The sequence below is a fragment of the Hyaloscypha bicolor genome (genome assembly GCF_002865645.1).
Source record: "Hyaloscypha bicolor E unplaced genomic scaffold K444scaffold_157, whole genome shotgun sequence".
NCBI lineage: Eukaryota > Fungi > Ascomycota > Leotiomycetes > Helotiales > Hyaloscyphaceae > Hyaloscypha > Hyaloscypha bicolor.
In genome coordinates, this window is record NW_020194659.1 from 4688 (window position 1) to 23140 (window position 18453).

General features: G+C 33.7%; 5 protein-coding genes across 5 annotated transcripts; 2 read left to right on the plus strand and 3 right to left on the minus strand.

Moving 5' to 3' along the window:
- Nucleotides 1-9765: 9765 nt before the first annotated feature.
- On the minus strand, nt 9766-11013 carry K444DRAFT_702456 (uncharacterized protein; the record flags this gene model as incomplete). The annotated part of the gene is made up of 2 exons (XM_024888052.1): nt 9766-10454; nt 10563-11013. The coding sequence occupies 2 exons, from the start codon at nt 11011-11013 to the stop codon at nt 9778-9780; spliced, it is 1128 nt and encodes a 375-aa protein (XP_024730138.1). The 3' UTR covers nt 9766-9777.
- Nucleotides 11014-12436: 1423 nt separating this feature from the next.
- On the minus strand, nt 12437-13556 carry K444DRAFT_702465 (uncharacterized protein; the record flags this gene model as incomplete). Its single annotated transcript, XM_024888053.1, has 2 exons — nt 12437-13441; nt 13511-13556. The coding sequence occupies 2 exons, from the start codon at nt 13554-13556 to the stop codon at nt 12678-12680; spliced, it is 810 nt and encodes a 269-aa protein (XP_024730139.1). The 3' UTR covers nt 12437-12677.
- A 1004-nt stretch (nt 13557-14560) lies between these two features.
- Nucleotides 14561-15060, plus strand: K444DRAFT_474236 (uncharacterized protein; the record flags this gene model as incomplete). The annotated part of the gene is made up of 2 exons (XM_024872919.1): nt 14561-14644; nt 14722-15060. Coding segments are annotated over 2 exons (423 nt in total), but the record flags the coding sequence as incomplete, so codon positions are not given.
- An 867-nt stretch (nt 15061-15927) lies between these two features.
- Nucleotides 15928-16560, plus strand: K444DRAFT_541806 (uncharacterized protein; the record flags this gene model as incomplete). The annotated part of the gene is made up of 2 exons (XM_024875827.1): nt 15928-16275; nt 16333-16560. The coding sequence occupies 2 exons, from the start codon at nt 15928-15930 to the stop codon at nt 16558-16560; spliced, it is 576 nt and encodes a 191-aa protein (XP_024730141.1).
- A 292-nt stretch (nt 16561-16852) lies between these two features.
- Nucleotides 16853-17625, minus strand: K444DRAFT_171487 (uncharacterized protein). Its single transcript, XM_024870741.1, has one exon. The coding sequence runs from the start codon at nt 17192-17194 to the stop codon at nt 16991-16993; it is 204 nt and encodes a 67-aa protein (XP_024730142.1). The 5' UTR covers nt 17195-17625; the 3' UTR covers nt 16853-16990.
- Between the last annotated feature and the right edge of the window lie 828 nt (nt 17626-18453).

Here is an 18453-nt window from a genome sequence, read left to right on the forward strand (position 1 = left end):
CAGAAATATTATCATAAATATATTATTATAAGCCTTTATTTAAAAATAGTCTTATTTCTTAGAATATAGTTTTAATAATTAACTTAACAATTTTATTTTTTTATTTAAATAAATATCTTTTATATATTTAATAATAAATTAATTTTAAATATAATTTATTTATATTTTATATATTTTATTATTTTTAAAAGAAAGTTTATTAATTTTAATTATAAATATTAATTACTTATTAAAAATTAATTATATTATAGTTTAGATTTTAATATTTCTAGTTATCTTAATATTAATTATTTAATACATCTCTTCTTTTCCCCGCTGGAACTATAACAAAGAAAATCAATAAAAATAAAAAAATTCCTTTTAAAAATATAACTTAAAAAACCTAATATAAACATATAATAAATCTATATTTAAATTAAATTTACTTATTTTATAATACTTATTATAAATATTTTATTAAATATAAAAAAAAAATAAAAAAATTTTAAGCTATTATTAAAACTATATTCTAAGAAAAATAAAACTTATTTAAATAAAGCTTATATATAATATATTTATATAATATTTCTAATAACTAAATAATTATAAAATAAAATTAAATATTAAAAAAAAGCCTATTATAAGTTAGTAGTTATATATAGCCAAAAAGGAGGCGAATTAGTAATAATTAGTCCAAGGGTTTATTAGTAATAATTGTCTCTATATTAGAAGACTTCTTATCTCCAGATACCGAGCCGGAATTCTTTCTGGCCTTACTAGCCAAAAACCTAAATATTATAATTAAGTTATTTAAACTAGGAAGGCTACTTTTTTTTATAGACTACTTTACTACTATATTATAAGCTATAATTAAGCCTATAAGGGCTTTATATATCTAATATTATTTCTTGTAAGATATCTCTAATAATCTAATATTTAGTTAGTTAATTATAAATAAGTAGATAAATAATAGGGATATTATACTCCTCTAGCTAATTAACCTTCTATACTAACTTATTCTCTATAATATAACTAATTAACTTGGTTACCTCTAGTATTTAACTAATTAATTCTTATATATTACTCGAGGAACTTATAGGAGCCCTGAGCTCTCTTATTAGAGGAGAGATATCTTGGAAGAGGCACTTGTACTTTAGAGTATATTATTCTTTAAGGGTCTAAGTAAATAATTAGCTACTAATTCGGTTTATATATAGAAATAATTAATATATATATTACTACTAAGCTAGTAGTAATAAAGATAGTTAGATACCTTAACCATAAGTATTACCTTTACTAGGTCGAGATTAGATAGCTCTCGAGCCTGCCTCTAATAATTTATACTAAGGATATAATTATAGTCAGGCAGAAGCTTAAGTAGCTTATAGGTATTCTTCTGAAATATGGCTAGTAGCTAGCTAACTATTAGTAAATAGTTTAGTAATAAGGAGATAATAAGTAAATGCTATTTATTAGTTCTTATAGATAATAAGGAAAGCAGATAGTATATATTAATATACTTTTACTTATTATCCTAGCTAATATAATAACCATACTATATACTATCTTTACTATAGGCAAGAGAGATAAGATAACTAGTTAATAATAATTAGTAAGATAATATATAATATTACTAAAGATAGACTTATATAAATAGCTTATTATAGATATAACTTCCTTAGCTAATCATAAAATTCTTCTTAAATATCTATATAGATATTAGGTATAGTATATATAAATATTTCTTTAGTAAGCTACTATTATTAATAAGGTTACTATTAATTTGGCCCTGGCTAAGGGGCTATAGGTATATTAGTAAATTACTTATAAATTACTACTGAATTATAAGTATATATCTTGTCTTTAATAGATATATAGGGAACTAGCCAAATAAGTACCATACCCGTAGTAGGTAATAGGAGCTGGGTTAATAGTACTAATGTTTTAGTGCCTTATAATAATTTATACTATTATAATAATCTATAAGTAGCCGGAAATTATAGAATATAATATAGTAAACCGGGAATAGATTATAGACTAGTAGGCAGTAAATCAGGAGCAGAAAGCGGACTAGTAGGCAGTAAACCAGAAGCAGAAAGGGAACTAGTAGGCGGTAATCCAGGAGCAGAAAGGGAACTAGCAGGCGGCAATCCAGGAGTAGAAAGGGAACTAGTAAGTAGTAACTCAGGAGCAGAAAGCGGACTAGCAGGTAGTAATAAAGGAATAGAAAGGGGACTAGCTAGTAGTAATAAAGAAGGAAGAAGAGAGTAAGTAACTTCTAATTAGGTATATACTATCCTATAAGCCCTATATATTATATATATTATTTCCTCGGGATCTCTAATACTAGTATCCTATATAGACGGGGCAAGACCATATAGTATAGTAATAATAAGGTATAAAAGAGGGAAAAAGGTATTTTAAGAGATCCTATAATATATTTACTATTAGTTACTAATATACTAGTAAACTTGTATTATAAACTTATAGTATTAGAAGATATATAGTAATTAAAGATGGTTTATTTAATAATAATAATATAATAATTCGGTATTAAAAAGGCCTAGAAGTAATTAATTATTAGTTAATAAATTATATAATATATAGTAATAATATTATAAGAGAAAAGATTTAGAAAAATATATTAGGGTATAAGAAATATACCTATAAACCGCCGGGACTCCCTAAATAATTAATAGCAAATTAATAGTAAGAGTATATTAAATAAGAAATCGGGACTAGAGGAACTTATTCCGAAAAATATTTAAGGAAGAAAGAAAGAATAGTAGTATTAATAAATTAGGATATATATATATATATATTAGTATTATAGGGTTTTATTAGTTATAGTTTATAGTCGGATACTAGCTTATATTATATCTTTAGTTTATTATAAAGATATAAACCAGAAGCTTTATTTTTATTAGGGAACTTTATATAAAATAAAAGATATATATTTACTAATAAATAGGCTACTAAAGACTAGTAATATACTACCAAGTAGGGTTTACTAAAAGGATAACTGGTCTATATATATTACTATAAATATATAAATAGGCTCTTTTAAAGCTATTCTAATAATTAAATAAAGAATTAATAAATTATATTAAATTTATACTTTATTACTATAATAAATAGAATAAATTAATATAAAATATAATACTAAATATTGGATTCTATAAAGTATTTAGTAAATAAAACGGCCTTGAAATACTAGTAAATTACTAATATTTCTCTACTAAGTTATTAGATTTTATCTAGATATTTAACCTGCTACTATATCCGGTATAAGAAGTCTAGAGCTACTGAAATTACTACTAAATCAGTATTAAATAGGGCAAGGATAGCTATATATTCTATAGATATCTGAGATAATATATAATACTCTATATCTTCTAGTATTATAAATTCCTAGTCTAATATATACTAGTATTTCCTTAATAATTCGGGAAGGGCCTTATTATTACTATTAGGAGGCTTGTAATTAAAAATATCCCGTTCCTTATTATACTTATAACTATTCTCTCTCCTAAAGTCTGCCTTAAATTATTACTACTCGTAATATTACTCTATTATAAAAGTATTGGTTTGGGATATAAAATGCTTTAATAGCTAATTATAGGTAGGCTAATATTATAAGGGGAAGTTAATTATAGTTAGTAATAAGAAATTAATACTAAGAACTATATCTTGTCTTATTTATAATTAGGCCAGGTAATAGTAGTAAACCTGTATCTAAAGAGGTATATAATTACTATTATACTAAATAAACTTAGTTATAATTAGGCAAGGAAATAGCTAGTAAGTTACTATAAAGTATCTACTAATTAGTATATAAAACTTTTGCTATTTAACCCTACTAATATAATATTCTATAATCTAATAGATACGAAAGCTTAGAATACGAAATGCCCGATCTTCCTAGCCTTTATAGTTCATTTCCCTAAAGTCCTATATATATTCTAGGAGATCTTAAATATATTTGGTCTTAATCTATTATATATTTATTATTAAGATAGATTACTTCTAATTATTAATAAAATACTTCTGAAAAGATACCTAATAAAATATAATTTCTCCTTTATTTGCCTTTTTCTTAAACTCTGGTTTAACTATATCCTTAATAATAAAGAATATATTTATCTAATAAGTTTATATAATTATAATAAGAAGATATAACTAGATATATTATAAGTATTGAGAGTTATTTTTATAAAGCTCTAGCTAGTAATCTATTACCTTAATATATATTAGGCCTTTCTTAGATATAATAACCTCTTTCTAATTCTTATAATATTTGTTCCGGATTATATTACTAGTATATATAATTTTATTAGAGAATCGGTTATAAAAAGCTAAATAATCCTAATTAATTTAATTAAGGTACTAACCGTATTTATAAGTAGAAATGCCCTTTTAGATACTTATTTTGAAAAAAGCCTTTCCCGAATATTGAAATATTATTTTCTAGAGATATTAAAATAATTTTGGACTTATAAAGACTAGTCCTATATTAAAAGTAAAAGGCAGTACTATAAGAAGTATAATTAAAACTTTATATTATTTATAAGATATACCAAGTACTAGATTTATAGTAGATATTTACTTAAAGGCCACTAAATATTTGAGAATATTTAGAGAAGTAAAATTAATTTAATATTTGGTTAGTAACTTCTAAAAAGGTCGGTAATTAGTAGCGGTTAACTAGTGATTTGAGCCCTAATTACTAGCTTCTTCTAAATAAGCTTTTAACTTATTAATAAAAGTAAAAGAAAGATAATACTCTTTATAGATATTAAAGAAATAATATATAGTAAATATAAGTATATAGAATAGGCGAAAACGCCCTATAAAATAGATATTTCATATTCTTTTAAAAGTCTTTATAATACCCTTACTATATACCCGAATTATCTTATTAATATTTGGATCCCGGGCTAGTTCCTCTAAGAACTTACTAGTTAAAGGCTTATAATTTACTATATTATATATCTCCTTAAAGCTATTATATATCTATAAGTATACCTAGCCTTAGTAATACTTATAGTAATATCGGGAGATTACTAGTATTATATTAGTAATATTTCGGAATATAGTAGTTATATAAAAGATAAGCTTTATAGACTTTCTATACTCGCCTAAGTTAGCCCATTTAGTAAAGGCCTTAAAATAGTAGGTATAAAGAAAGTATATAGTCGGGACATATCTATTAGTATTAAGTAGCTACTCAAGTAGTATAAATTAGATTAAGATAGTTTCTTTTACTAAATCGGTATAGATTCGGAACTAATCCAGTTTCGAAAAGTTAAGAACTAGAGATAATATAAAAATAAAAGTGTCTTATATCTCTAATAAGATATTGGCCTTAAAGTTAAATTTGGTATTCTTATTTAAAAAGTAAATATAAGTATTATAATATAGCTTATTATTATAAAGGGGAAATTACCGAATAATATTATACCAAATTACTTATAGTATATGACCTTAAACTATATAATAAAGAAATATTACCTTAGCTTAAATATTATTATTATATATAGAACTAATATTCTCTTATTAATATATCTCGGCTTTGAGTTTGGTATACTCCTAATTAAAAGAGATATACTAGTAACTTATTAGTAAAATATTACGGAATATAGCTAGTAAAAGGATCTTATTAAACTAATATTAGAGAATAGAAAATGGGGTACTACTACTATATCCAGGAAATATAGTTTTCTTTATAGGGTCCTATATAGAAGAAAAGAAAATATAAATATAAATATTCTTATAACTAATTATATAACTAAAGTAATAGTAAGATATCTTATAAAAGGCTACTTTCTGAACCTTGGGCCGGTCAGGATTCGTTATAAAATTAGTAATATTTATATATAAATATATAGAAATAGAGATATTTTATTAAAAACAAGGGTATAAGTTAACTTGAATTCCTTATTAGATAAAAGAAAGATAATTAGTATATCTATAAAAGCTATTAATATTATATTATCTTAAACCTTTATAGTAGTTTATCTAAGAGTAAAATATATATAAATACGGGTAATAGTCTGGAATATTAGCTACTAGTTCGATATTATTTTCGTTATAATTTACCCGTAATATATTAAAGTTAAGCTTATAAAAGGTACTATTATCTAAATTATTATTATTATTATCTATAATCTGGCTATTAGGTAAATGGTTATTATTATTATTTATAGTAAGACCGGTAAATATAGCTTGCTAATTAATATTTCTAATTACTATATATTTTTACTAGTTTATTATTTACTCTAGATATAATAGTTTATTATTTTATTTACTAAGACTATAATTTGAAAGAAAATTATAGTATTATAGAAGTATAATATATTATTTAGTAAAATAAAAGAGATCTTGTCTATTATTGGATTCGGTATACTACTTATTTATATATCTTTAGAAATCAAATAAATAATAAGCTAGCTCCGAAATATAGTTAATTAGTAGTCTATTAGGTCTAGTAATCTCGGCTTATAATTGAGCTTCTAATTCTGCCTTGTCCTTATTATTGCCCTTATTCTTGTCCTTAGTCTTAGTATTTTTATTATTAATAATTTAGTTATTCTTAGTATTATTATTATTTTTATTAATACTATTATTATTATCTGGATAAGGTATATTAGGGGTCTTTTTAGAGACAAAGTCGGGATTATTACTATTATTATTATTATTACCCAGAAGTAGTTAGTTTAGGAAATACTCGAAACTAGGCTAGTTACTATTTATAAAAAAGGAAATATTTGCTTGTAATTTGCTATATAGCTCTTGGCTATTAGGCTCCGTTTTACTATTATATTCTGGGAAACTATTATTGAAATTATTAATACTATAATTACTATTATCTGGGGTTATACTATATAGTAAGAGATTATAACTCGGTAAGAAATCCCTATTCCGGTCTCATAAATTTGGAGGTTCCAGATTAGTATCCTAGTAAATAGTTAGTATTTAGAAAATAGATTATTAATTCCCTTAAGGTTAACTAATAGGTTCTAATTCCTTATTACTTATATATTACAAATACCTAATCCTATAAGCCTTACTAAATTCGTAGCTCATTTATATAATAGGCTCTATAGAATATATATATATCTATCCCTTATTTCTCGGTTATAAGTATCTAGAAGATTCGTATTTATAGTAGATTTATAGAGATATAGTTATTAATTCAGTAGTAATTAGCTAGAAAGCTACTATATTTTCAGAAGAATTATAAGATAGAATAGTATTTATAATATTTGGGCTTAAGTAAGAAGTCTTTTAGGTCTTATTAGGGATCTCTTGGGTCTTTCTATAATATTTACTATTAGGTAATTATTATTTAATATTTCGTTTTCGGATTCTCGTAGATAAATAGATAGTAATTTCTTATTTAGTTAGTAATAACTCGGTACTTTGCCTTCGAATTCTAGCAGATTTGCAAATAGTAGGCTCTTATATTATATAAGGTAGGCCTATACTCTATAATAAAAGTCCTATAGAATCGGATATAGATCTTTAATATCTGGTTAATAATTCTTATATATTTCGAGGTTAAATTAATAGTATTTGAAAGCCGAGTAGCTTTATACTTGAAGTACTTATAGTATTTAAATATTCTTGGATATAGTAAAAAGGTAATATATATAAAGAGTTAGGCTATTATATAATTGGAGTTAAAAAGGTCGGTATATCTAAGAAAGAAGGTTATAAAGGAGGAGGAGATTATTAAGAAGGAGGTTATTAAGGAGGAGGTTATTAAGGAGAAGATTACTAAATAGTATTTAAAGAAGCTAGGAAAAGGCATATATTAGTTATTAAATCTATAGTAAATAGAAGAAGCTTAAGGGAATATAAGTAAGTAAATAATAATCTATTAAATTAGGATCTGGAACTTATTAATACTTTTCCCGCTAGTATATTTATCTAGTTATATTACTTTTATACCTTATTTCTTTCTTTTCTTCTTTGCTTTTTTTTAGGTAAGGTATTCTTAGAGAATTAGATTCAGAAATAAAAGGTTAAAATCCGGTAATAATTTGCTAAGGGTTCGGGAGTAAAAGGCTATTAAAGAATTAGCTTATTTAGAAGTAATATCTAAAAAAATTATTATTAATTATACTAAGAGTAAAAGGGGTTTAGATTCAGGAAGCGCCTTTAGCTTTAATCTCTAAGCGAGTTTTAAACTCTCGGTAATAAATTTATTATATATATTATAATATATTAAATCCTAAAATATATACTTTCTATTATAATATATATAATTAATTTAGTACTTAATTTATAGCCTTTTAGGGCCTTAAACCAATATAAAGAAAGTTATTAATAATATAATATTGGTTTTATTAAGATATATATATTATATATATTATACTTTTTTGGCTCTTAATATATATATTCTTGCTATAAAATTGTAATTAATCTACTATATAACTAATATATAATATATAGCTATAATCTTTTAAAAACCTGGTAATATATAATTATTTCGGTACCTAACTTATAGCTATTTGCCCGTTATTTATTAAGTTATTACTAATATTATATATATTACGCTTTTTTGGCTCTTAATATATATATTCTTGCTATAAAATCGTAATTAATCTGCTATATAACTAATATATAATATATAGCTATAATCTTTTAAAAACCTGGTAATATATAATTATTTCGGTATCTAACTTATAGCTATTTGCCTATTATTTGTCGAGTTATTACCGACGTTATATATATTACGCTTTTTTGGCTCTTAATATATATACTCTTGCTATAAAATCGCAATTAATCTGCTATATAACTAATATGTAATATATAGCTATAACCTTTTAAAAACCTGGTAATATATAATTATTTCGGTACCTAACTTATAGCTATTTGCCCGTTATTTGTTAAGTTATTACTAATATTACGTATATTATGCTTTTTCGGCTCTTAATACGTATACTCTTGCTATAAAATCGTAATTAATCTGCTATATAACTAATATATAATATATAGCTATAACCTTTTAAAAACCTGGTAATATGCGATTATTTCGGTACCTAACTTGTAGCTATTCGCCTGTTATTTAATATCGAGTTATTAACTATATGATTTTGGTAAGGGAGCTTCTCGCTAATATGTGTTTTTCAAAACCGCCTCGCTTACATGCCCGCTTTTCAGGCATTTGACTATATTATAAATCTATTTTTAGACTTTTTAGCCGCTAGTCTAGCTTTATACTATTATAAGAGCTTATATTTAAATTTTGGGCTTTTATATAAGAAATAGCCTAAGTTAAAAATTATTTGTGTTTTTAGCTACTTTCTAGCTTTACTTATTAATAACCTAGCTTATATAAGGCCGATTCTTATAAAAAGTGGGTCCAAAAATCGGCCAAAATTAGAAGATTCGATATATAAAATTTTCTATTAAGTTTATTAATACTTTTAGAGGGTACCATACGACTTTCGAATTCCTTGGTACCCTCCTAATAAAAAGTCATGGTACTCTCAGAGAGTACCATAGCGGGGTGGTATAGGTTTTCCGCCACGCAGGGACGGACGTTACTGCTTTACTATACACACCTGGTGCATTATCCAGCTCTTAAGCTTAACTACCGCTTAGGTCTTAAGCAGACAGAACTGCTACTTCTATCCAACCCCAAGCAGAACTACTATCCCGGTCTGAAGCTTAACTATCTGTATCCTCATCGTCTATTCCGACGTCTCTAGCATCAGTTTGGCACTTGGATCCAGCTCGTCTGTCTTGTACTTGGGGAACTTTGGTGCGAATTCGACTACTTTGCTAATATTATATAGAGAATGCCTCATCCTCATCCATATCTACGCCACTGTCAAACGAGTCTGAGTGTGTCTCTTCCTCCTCTATTAGTTGCCAACGTTGTTTTCTCTCAGCTCGCATCTGTTGCCGCAGAGCAGCCTTTTGCTTCTTTCTTCGTTCTTTCTCAGCTCGAATCTCTTGCAGCTGTTGGCGCTGAGCCTCCTTTTGCTTCTTTTTTCGTTCTCGCTGAATCCTTTGCTCGATGGCTGCGACGGCAAGAACCCGCTGTAACTCCGCCTCCTTCTGTCGAACGACATGTCTTTGCCTCTTAGCACGCCGATCAACACGCTCGTCGTCAGAAGTATCGTCGCCAGTCTCTTCCTCATCCTGGCTGTCAGTCTGCACTGTTCGTCTTTTGCGACTACACCGGAGCTCTCGATATGTTTCTTTCTCATGCTTGAGTTCTTGCCGCATTTGGTTTACCTTGCTGGCCCCCTTAGGAGATGCCTTCTCCCGTGGAACGACCGCCTCAGGCTCCATGAAGAACAGCTCAACCTCGACCTCACTATGCCCAGCCTCGTCTGTGTGATATTGCAAAAGTTGCCTCTCAGCAGCCAGTTGCAAGACCCCCTCATAGACCTCACTTTCTGATAAATCAAACAGATTATGCTCCGCCTCGACCTCGTAGGGCATATACTGTGTCGGGTCTAGAGACAATCTCCATCCGTTGACCGGGTAATGATTGATATGGGACCAGCTGAATGGTTGCTTCAATACACTATGCTCTTCCTGATTCTGCTAATATGCATGCACACCAGCGTGGTAGCTAGACCACCAGCAGACTTGTTGCGTCCCCCCTTGCCGTTTCGTAAACCGGTCTCCTTGCGGATATGGCAAGATCCAATGGCTTTGGATAAACGAATTCTTCAGCTTGCGCCTCCATTCTCGAGCATGTCCGTTTCCTCGCAGGAGTCGAATCGTCTCAGAACTACGTTGATAAAGCAAACGATATGGCTTCTCGTTCCAGTGCTTCCTCTGGAACTGGTCGTCTCCCCATCCCCATAGCCAAGCGAAGAGCACATCAATGCTTTGCACAGTGAGTCGTTTCCCCGCCACAATATGCACCGGGCGGTGTCGGGACCGCAAAACACGGTTTACATTCGGCCAGCACAAAAACACCTCTCCAGCAAGCGCTCTTCGACATACTCTTTTTTTAGGAGGTGTTTGATTTGCTGGAAGATATCCTTTCGGAATGCACACAGACATATCTGCAGCAGGGCATCCTCAAGAAAAGCTTGACAGGCAGGGATCTCATCAAATTCTTGTAATAGCTACTGGATCTTGTTGACTCGGATAAAGTCCTCTCGAACATCACAGATCCGACCGTACCGTGCATGATAGGCTTGTTGCATAGATGGATTGTTAAAGAGCAAATACTGTCTATGGGGGGCGCGAAAAGTCATAGTTTCCCAGTTAACCTTCTCCAAGAACTATGGGTAGCCGTACTGGGACATGGTTACCTCAAATCCGAGGCCTTCCGTCCGGCGAAGGCCATTAGGCGTATCGCTGCTAGCAGTATATCGTACGTCCCGCCAATATCCAGCTAATTCTTGTAGTTGCCCGTACTCATAAGAAAATCGAAGGCATCGAAGAAATATGAGCATGATCCGTATATGCTTCCACGTTACCCACTAATGCCCACTCAAGCTATATACTATCTCAAACCCGATACAAAACTTATTAATATTCCACTAGTACTAAGATACACTATCACAGTCGGATAAGTGAAGTATGGCACCTCTTCGCCGGCAGAAGCAATTTTTTATTTACGCAAATTTAGTATTCCTAATTGATGATCGATAGTATAGAAAAGGGTAGCTGAGACCTGATATTCTTCTCGGATCTTAAATGATTTCTGTATTAATCCTTATATCCTATAGTAGTACTAAGCTTTGGTATATAGATATGCCTTTATAAGGGTAACCGGATTATAACTAAGGCCAGCCCTAATATACTGCCATATCTTCCGTAACTACGGGTCCAAAGCGAGTGTTTTAATAGCAGTATTAGTAAAGGGGTTTTGGTTCCTAGCCGCAAATATCTCTTTTATACTGCCGTAAAACTGGCTATATAAGAGACCCCCGGTACGAAGCTGCGAATTTATATATAGTTTAACTCCTATAGATATAGTATCTCCAAGTAGAGCCGTTAGATATAGTATCTGCTGGCATGGATCGCGCTTCTCGCTATCCCGATACTAGTTATAGTAACTATCCAAATAATACTTCTTCTAAAGAAGGATCTCTGTAGGCAGTAAATCCCTAATATCTGCGGTCGAGAGGTAGGTCTGACGTGGACAGGTCTTCTTGCTAACGTCGAAGTAGAAGTTAGCAGACAGGTAAGCCGTATTAACCGCCTCTCCCTAATACTTCCGCAAACGGGTTATTATGCCTTCCCAGGTAGAACCTTTGGTTAGCGTCTTCAGGTTCTTGGTATAGAGAAGGATAGTCACATCTTTAAACTGCTATAGACCAGGCTGCTCGATAATCTCGTAAATCGTCTCCCAAACCGTATGTAATTAGTCTGGTGGGAGAAAATGCATAATCTGCTGCTTACGAGGCAGGGAATCCACCTTTCGGGACTGGCCTTTAACTCTACGAGCAGTCGAGTTGTACTTTCCATGGTAATAGCTTGAGGGGTAGTATTGAAGCTAACTGCTGTTATAATAATAGTATATGGCTGGGAGAATAACTTGATCTATCTATGTCTGGAAGTCATTATTGAGCAGGCGGCTGCTCTGCTGGCCTTCTCGGTAGAGACGGGGGAAGAGGAGGTAGAGTGAGATATCTTCAAAGCTAATTAACCGGCCCAGCTTGTAGTATGGGATCTTATGGACTGGTCTCCGGATGGAATGGAAATGCCCATAGCTATCAAAAAACTGGACTCGCCTGCGAGTCAAGTGTAAACTGGATCGGAGGTCGGAAACTGGTAAAGTTCCACCGAATGCCCCCTTTTGCAATTCCCAGACTGGGACAAAATCCAGTAATACTGTCAATATCAAACGTCACTTCGGCTATCTGATATAGTGTATCTTCTTCTTGGAGACAAATATGCGCCGGGGCTTCCTCGGGATCGTCAGGATGGATTCCACTAAATACCCAGTACTTTTGTGCAGCTGTTATTGATCCAGCCAAGTCATTATTGTGGGGTGCAATTTGGTTTGAGCCCAGTACGTCGGGATAGCTAGACAATGCTTCTTCTTCAGACTCATCAAGGAAAGTCTGCAAGCCACGATGCAGTTCGTGCTCGTCAGCGTGTTCTCTGTTGGAATGCGCATGGCAGTCACGGCAGTACCCTTGAAATTGGATGAGTTGATTGGCCAATCGGACGGCGAGTTTTCCAACTTCAGATTCGTCCACATCTAGTACTTGGTCGTCAATATCCAGAACATCAACGTTCTCTCGTTCGATAACAGGCTCTCCAATGTCCGGTTCTTCTGTTTCGGGTTCGGATATATCCATTGAGGCCGAGCCCAGTGATGGGCTCGATGGGTGAAGTAGTTGGTCAAATTCATCTTCTATCTGTACAGCAATATTTTGATCCTCATTGTAGTAAAATTGCTCATGGTTTGGCGGCGGTAGGCCAATACTCGGGCCAGCGAGTAATTGAGGGTCGATTGGGATATTATAACCAACTTAGTCATTCCGCTAAGCAGCCTGCTGCTGGCGTTTCTCTCTTCTACGAGCAACCTTTGCTTGCTCACGCTCTCGCTCGGACGTATAGACCCTCTTTCGGCCCCGGGTTGACATGTTTGCAGATAAAACAACTTTTATTTAATCAATTGATCAACTGTTTGCTCTTCTATTAGGGTCCAAATAACTAATGTCCTCCTGAAGGTCTGTGTCAGTATCAGGATTGAATGGAGCCATACCTATAATTTACTAGTATGACCCCGAAATTAGGGGTCCCCTGACGCGCTAATCAGAAATAGGGTAAGCGGTGACCCCGAAATTCGCTAAGCGAGGCTCCTCGATATCGACACGAAAACCATGAACTTTGCACCTCTATATCTTCACAACAAAAGGAGATAAACTTATTCTGTTTAATAATATAAAGTCGCTACATATTACAGTACTTACTATTAAATTTTTGTGGCTTAAATCTAACGTTATAAGGTGACCTCCCACACCCATTTTGCTTAATGGTTTGGAGAATTGCCTTCAAGCTAGCGTACTAACAATACTACTAACCCACGAGAATCCGTAAGAAATAGGAAAGAAGAGGAAACATAGGCTAGAAATGAACTCTGTATGGGCTCGAAGTAGACTAGGACAATTCTTGGGAAATGTATTAGTAGATCAACGATAGTTGCCCTCTCGGCTCAGCCGCCGGGCGCAATAAATTGTGTATGTGTACGAACCGAGCTCCATGTGGTAGTGACGTGGTGGCTTAGGATGCGCTGCGCTCTGTACACAAATGAGACCGCAGCACGCCAAGCCAAAACGATGGTTGGACCTCTAACGACACCAACCAAAATTGCAGGAGCCTTTCTAATGTGGAGGCTCGGCATAAGATGCTAGCAGCCACAATTTTCTTTTTTCGCGGAACACAACCGCCACTCCGTGTACGCGCTCCTGGTGAGGGGTTATAAACTCTTCTTCATCACTATTACACCACTACTCAAGAATATCATTAACACCATCAACACCATCAAAACCATTGAATATTTTACAAATATTGACAGCGGTAGCGGGGAAATCCACAGCCTCGCTAAATTTTATATCTTCGTTAGCACAAGACGATATATATTACTATGGCAGCACCATTTGGTTTCTCGGTTGGTGACTTTATTGCGGTTGGCCAGCTCATTCAACAAGTCACAGTGGAACTTCGAGAGGTATGTAGAGTTGCTGTCTCGCGATACTGTTAAGCTCTCGCGCAAAAGATGCTAAAATTTGAATAATCGCATCGTAGAACGGCGAATCTGCGTCCGAATACCAGCATCTGATCATCGAACTGGAATCTCTCGACCGCGCATTAAAACAACTCTATACCCTTCGGCCTGCGAAACACGAACTCCTTCAGCTCAATGCGATCCGAGCGACAGCCTTATTATGCCAGATCCCGCTGCGCGAATTCTTGGCAAAGATATCTAAATTCGACCAAAGATTGGGAACATGGAATTCTACGGACCAGAGGTTTAAAGGGTTCCATCGACGGATGCAGTGGAGATTGGCATATCAGGATGATGTGAAAGAGCTGAGAACAAAGCTGGGGAGCCATGTTGCCACAATCTCTCTCTTGCTTATGACGCAGACTGTGTCTTCTATCGTGGGGGCAGAGACCGACCTGGCAGAAGTTGCTTGCGAGTTCCGGGACAATATTCTGGCACACAGAAGGCTGCTGGAAGATGTCAAAGTTGGGGTCGACACATCAATAGCCCGCCATGTTGAAACGAAATTACAACTTGAAAGTCAAGCGGCCGCCGTGAGAACCCTGGATCAAAAGGCAGGTCAGACGATTCAACAGCTTCACTACGAGAATGTATTGATCCAGGAAGTCAAGTTAGCAGTTTCAATTACGGAAGAGCGTACAAGATCTATTCTAGCCATAGCCACCGATGCTCTCTCTCAAGCAGCACTTGGCTTATTGACTCTTCGCGATATTGCAAGACAACTATACAATCTGACAACTTTGATCACCAAATTCACGGACGAGATAAAAGAGACCATTGCATTGTTAATGGGGCAATTCGCGCGCTTATACCAGATACTCCAACATCTTGAAACGAGTCTGGCGAAGAGGATATGTTTGCCTATTGTGCAATTCACAGATGCTTTGGGAGATTCGATGGCCTTGCCATTCCAAGTCTGCGCGCAATGGAAAACCTTTCGGCTCATGCTCGACGTGGTTTTTGATGGACGGCCCGGAAAGTCTCGGGTGGACATGGGGAATTTCCTAATCATGCATGCTGCTGGAGGTCGAGCCCTTCTCGAGAATAACTGGAGTTATGCAGTTAGGGAGGGTGACCATCTCCAAATGTCGATGGTTTTGAATGATCTTCTGGGTATAGAGGATACTTGCCCATTCCCGAGCTGCAAAGCTTCACTTCACAATGCAGAGTTGGAGAACGATGGGAAAGTATGCGCAAAATGTGGCCGGTGGTCAGTGATGAGGAAAATGGAAGGGGCATCAACTACACCGAATAACAGCCGCAGGACTTATTCTCGTCGTGCTCTCGAGGGCGTGACCGCAGATTATGAGGATTGGGAGCTAGGAGACAGCATAGTGGAAGATATTGAGCTGTATCGCTATGTACACGCAACAATTGGCGTTTCAACAGCCGATATTCAGCAAATAATCGATGCTGCAGAGATCACAGAGGAACATGCGGATATTGATGGCCGCCCTGAGAAGGGGAGTGCAAATGCATTAAACCCGCTGGATCACAAGCCGAGACCAATTAAGTTTAAGGACGCAATTGGGAGGAAATTCAGCTTCCCATTTCAGTTGTGTGCGACTTGGGCTGTAAGTACTTGTCATCGTCTTTCCTGCGATAATGGCCTAATAAGTCTCGATTTTTAGGGCATGGAGAAATTGATTACCCAGGCTTTCTTACATGTGGATGTCATCGGACCTCATGTAGTAGAAGGTCACTACGATCTAATTGGACCAAATGGGGAGATTATCCTACCCCGAGTATGGGAAACAAGTATTGAACCAGATTGGTTCATTAAGATGCACATGTGGCCTGTGCCTACGGAGGTGCCGGGGGTAAATTATGGCTTACCACCCCGGTGGCAGTATTTGTGAAATTGGCAGATCAATATGAGGAAACGACACGTGATAAGAAGATATTCTTGAATTGCTTGAGTTGCGACTACCTAGGAGCTTAAGGCTCTATATATACACTGTAATAGGCTTACTAGAAGCTTCTAAGACTAATTACAAATCAATTAGCTTTGTAATAACTACTAGAATCGTCTAGAAAGCAGAAGTCATGTGACCGGATAAGCGAATGTACTAGAATCCACCAGGAGGCACTGATTACAAATCATTAGAAATCAACAGTATTCATCGGCAGAATAATCAAAGGTGGCTCCCCTTTCATTGAAATAACTATTGTATAACACTAATATTTAGTGGACCTTCCTTCTGCAGCAATTACAGCTTCCATGCGTTTAGGCATTGACTTGACCAGCTCAATTAAGAGCCAAAGAGTAATTACAGTATTCCAAGCTTCCTAAATTTGCTCTCTTTGCACGTCGTATGATTTGAAAACGTAATCTCCGTACTTGTCTTCAAGATAATTCTTCCTGTATTTCCATACGGTCTCAATTGGATTGAGATCAGGCGAAAATGGAGGCCATTTAAAGCGAAGAATAGCATATGCTTCGATTATAGCAATAGTCTCCTTCGCAGCGTGGCCGGGAGCGTTGTCTTGCATGAATAAGAGCTCTCGTTCCTCTCCTTTCAAGCTATTATGATCAGCAAGGAATCGTGCTATAACAGGAAGAATACGTTGGCAGTAAGTCTTCGAGTTAATAGTTCCCCAATCCTTCTCTTAAAAAACGCCTGGTCCCTTAATACTCCCGTAAAAGCTCCCCTAGAACATCCATCCCTTCTTTCGTTGTATAGTACCTTCTCTTTTACATAATCGGGATCCCATTCTTCGCCAGGCTGTCGTAGTATCTTAGGGTTAGGGTCCGGGAACGGGCAGCGGGAGTCGAGGTTGCGCAGCTGGGTATAACTAAGCAGGGTCGCTTCGCTCCAGCCCCTGCGCCTGCGGGCAGGCCTGTGGTATCTGCGGGATTCGAGGCGGGTAGCCTCGGGGAAGAGACGTTCGAGGGGGGATACTACTGGAATAAGGGTTGGCGGTATTGGGGCCTAATACCAGCTGCGCACTTGGTCGCTATGGCTTCCGAGGCCCATCGGTATTGGGTCGCAATACCACGGCGAACTCGGTAATAGGCCCCAATACCGCCAACCATTAATACAGTAGGAATAATGGATAGGATATAGCTTAGTTAAACCTCGTTATAGCTTAAGCTAAGATAACTCAGTTTTATAATAGCTCTTGTTACGATATCGACTTCGATAAAGATAACTTAGTTTGGCTTAATATATGTTACTTCTAGATACTATATCTATTTAAGAAATTAGATATACTAACTAATAGACTGCAATAGTAGTTATTAGAATTCTGTATGCATTTCCTAAATTTAGCCAAATTCTTACCAAAACTCACTCTCTTTAGTACTTTGTAATATAACAAATTTATATAATATTATAAAATAAGAGCTTGTAAATATATTAAACTTATTAAATAGAGTCTCTTTTATACTAAACTTTATTTATAAGTATATAATACAGTATATTATTCAAGAATATTTAAATTTGCTAATAAATTTTGGGTAAGGTTTTTCTAGAGTATATTATAGCTATAATATAAAGATTCTGAGTTATATAAGTTAATTATATTACTTAAGATATATTAGTTTCTCAATTTTAATTAAAAGTATCAAAGAATTATTAACTTATAAGAGTATAAAGTTGCGATTTTTAGTAATAATTTTAATAATTTAGCCCGTATATAAATAATATATATAGAATTCTAACTACTACTATTAACTATTTAAAGTATTTAAGAAGATCGGAAACTTATATTACTTGAAACTATTAGTAAATATAAAAGTCTATAATGTT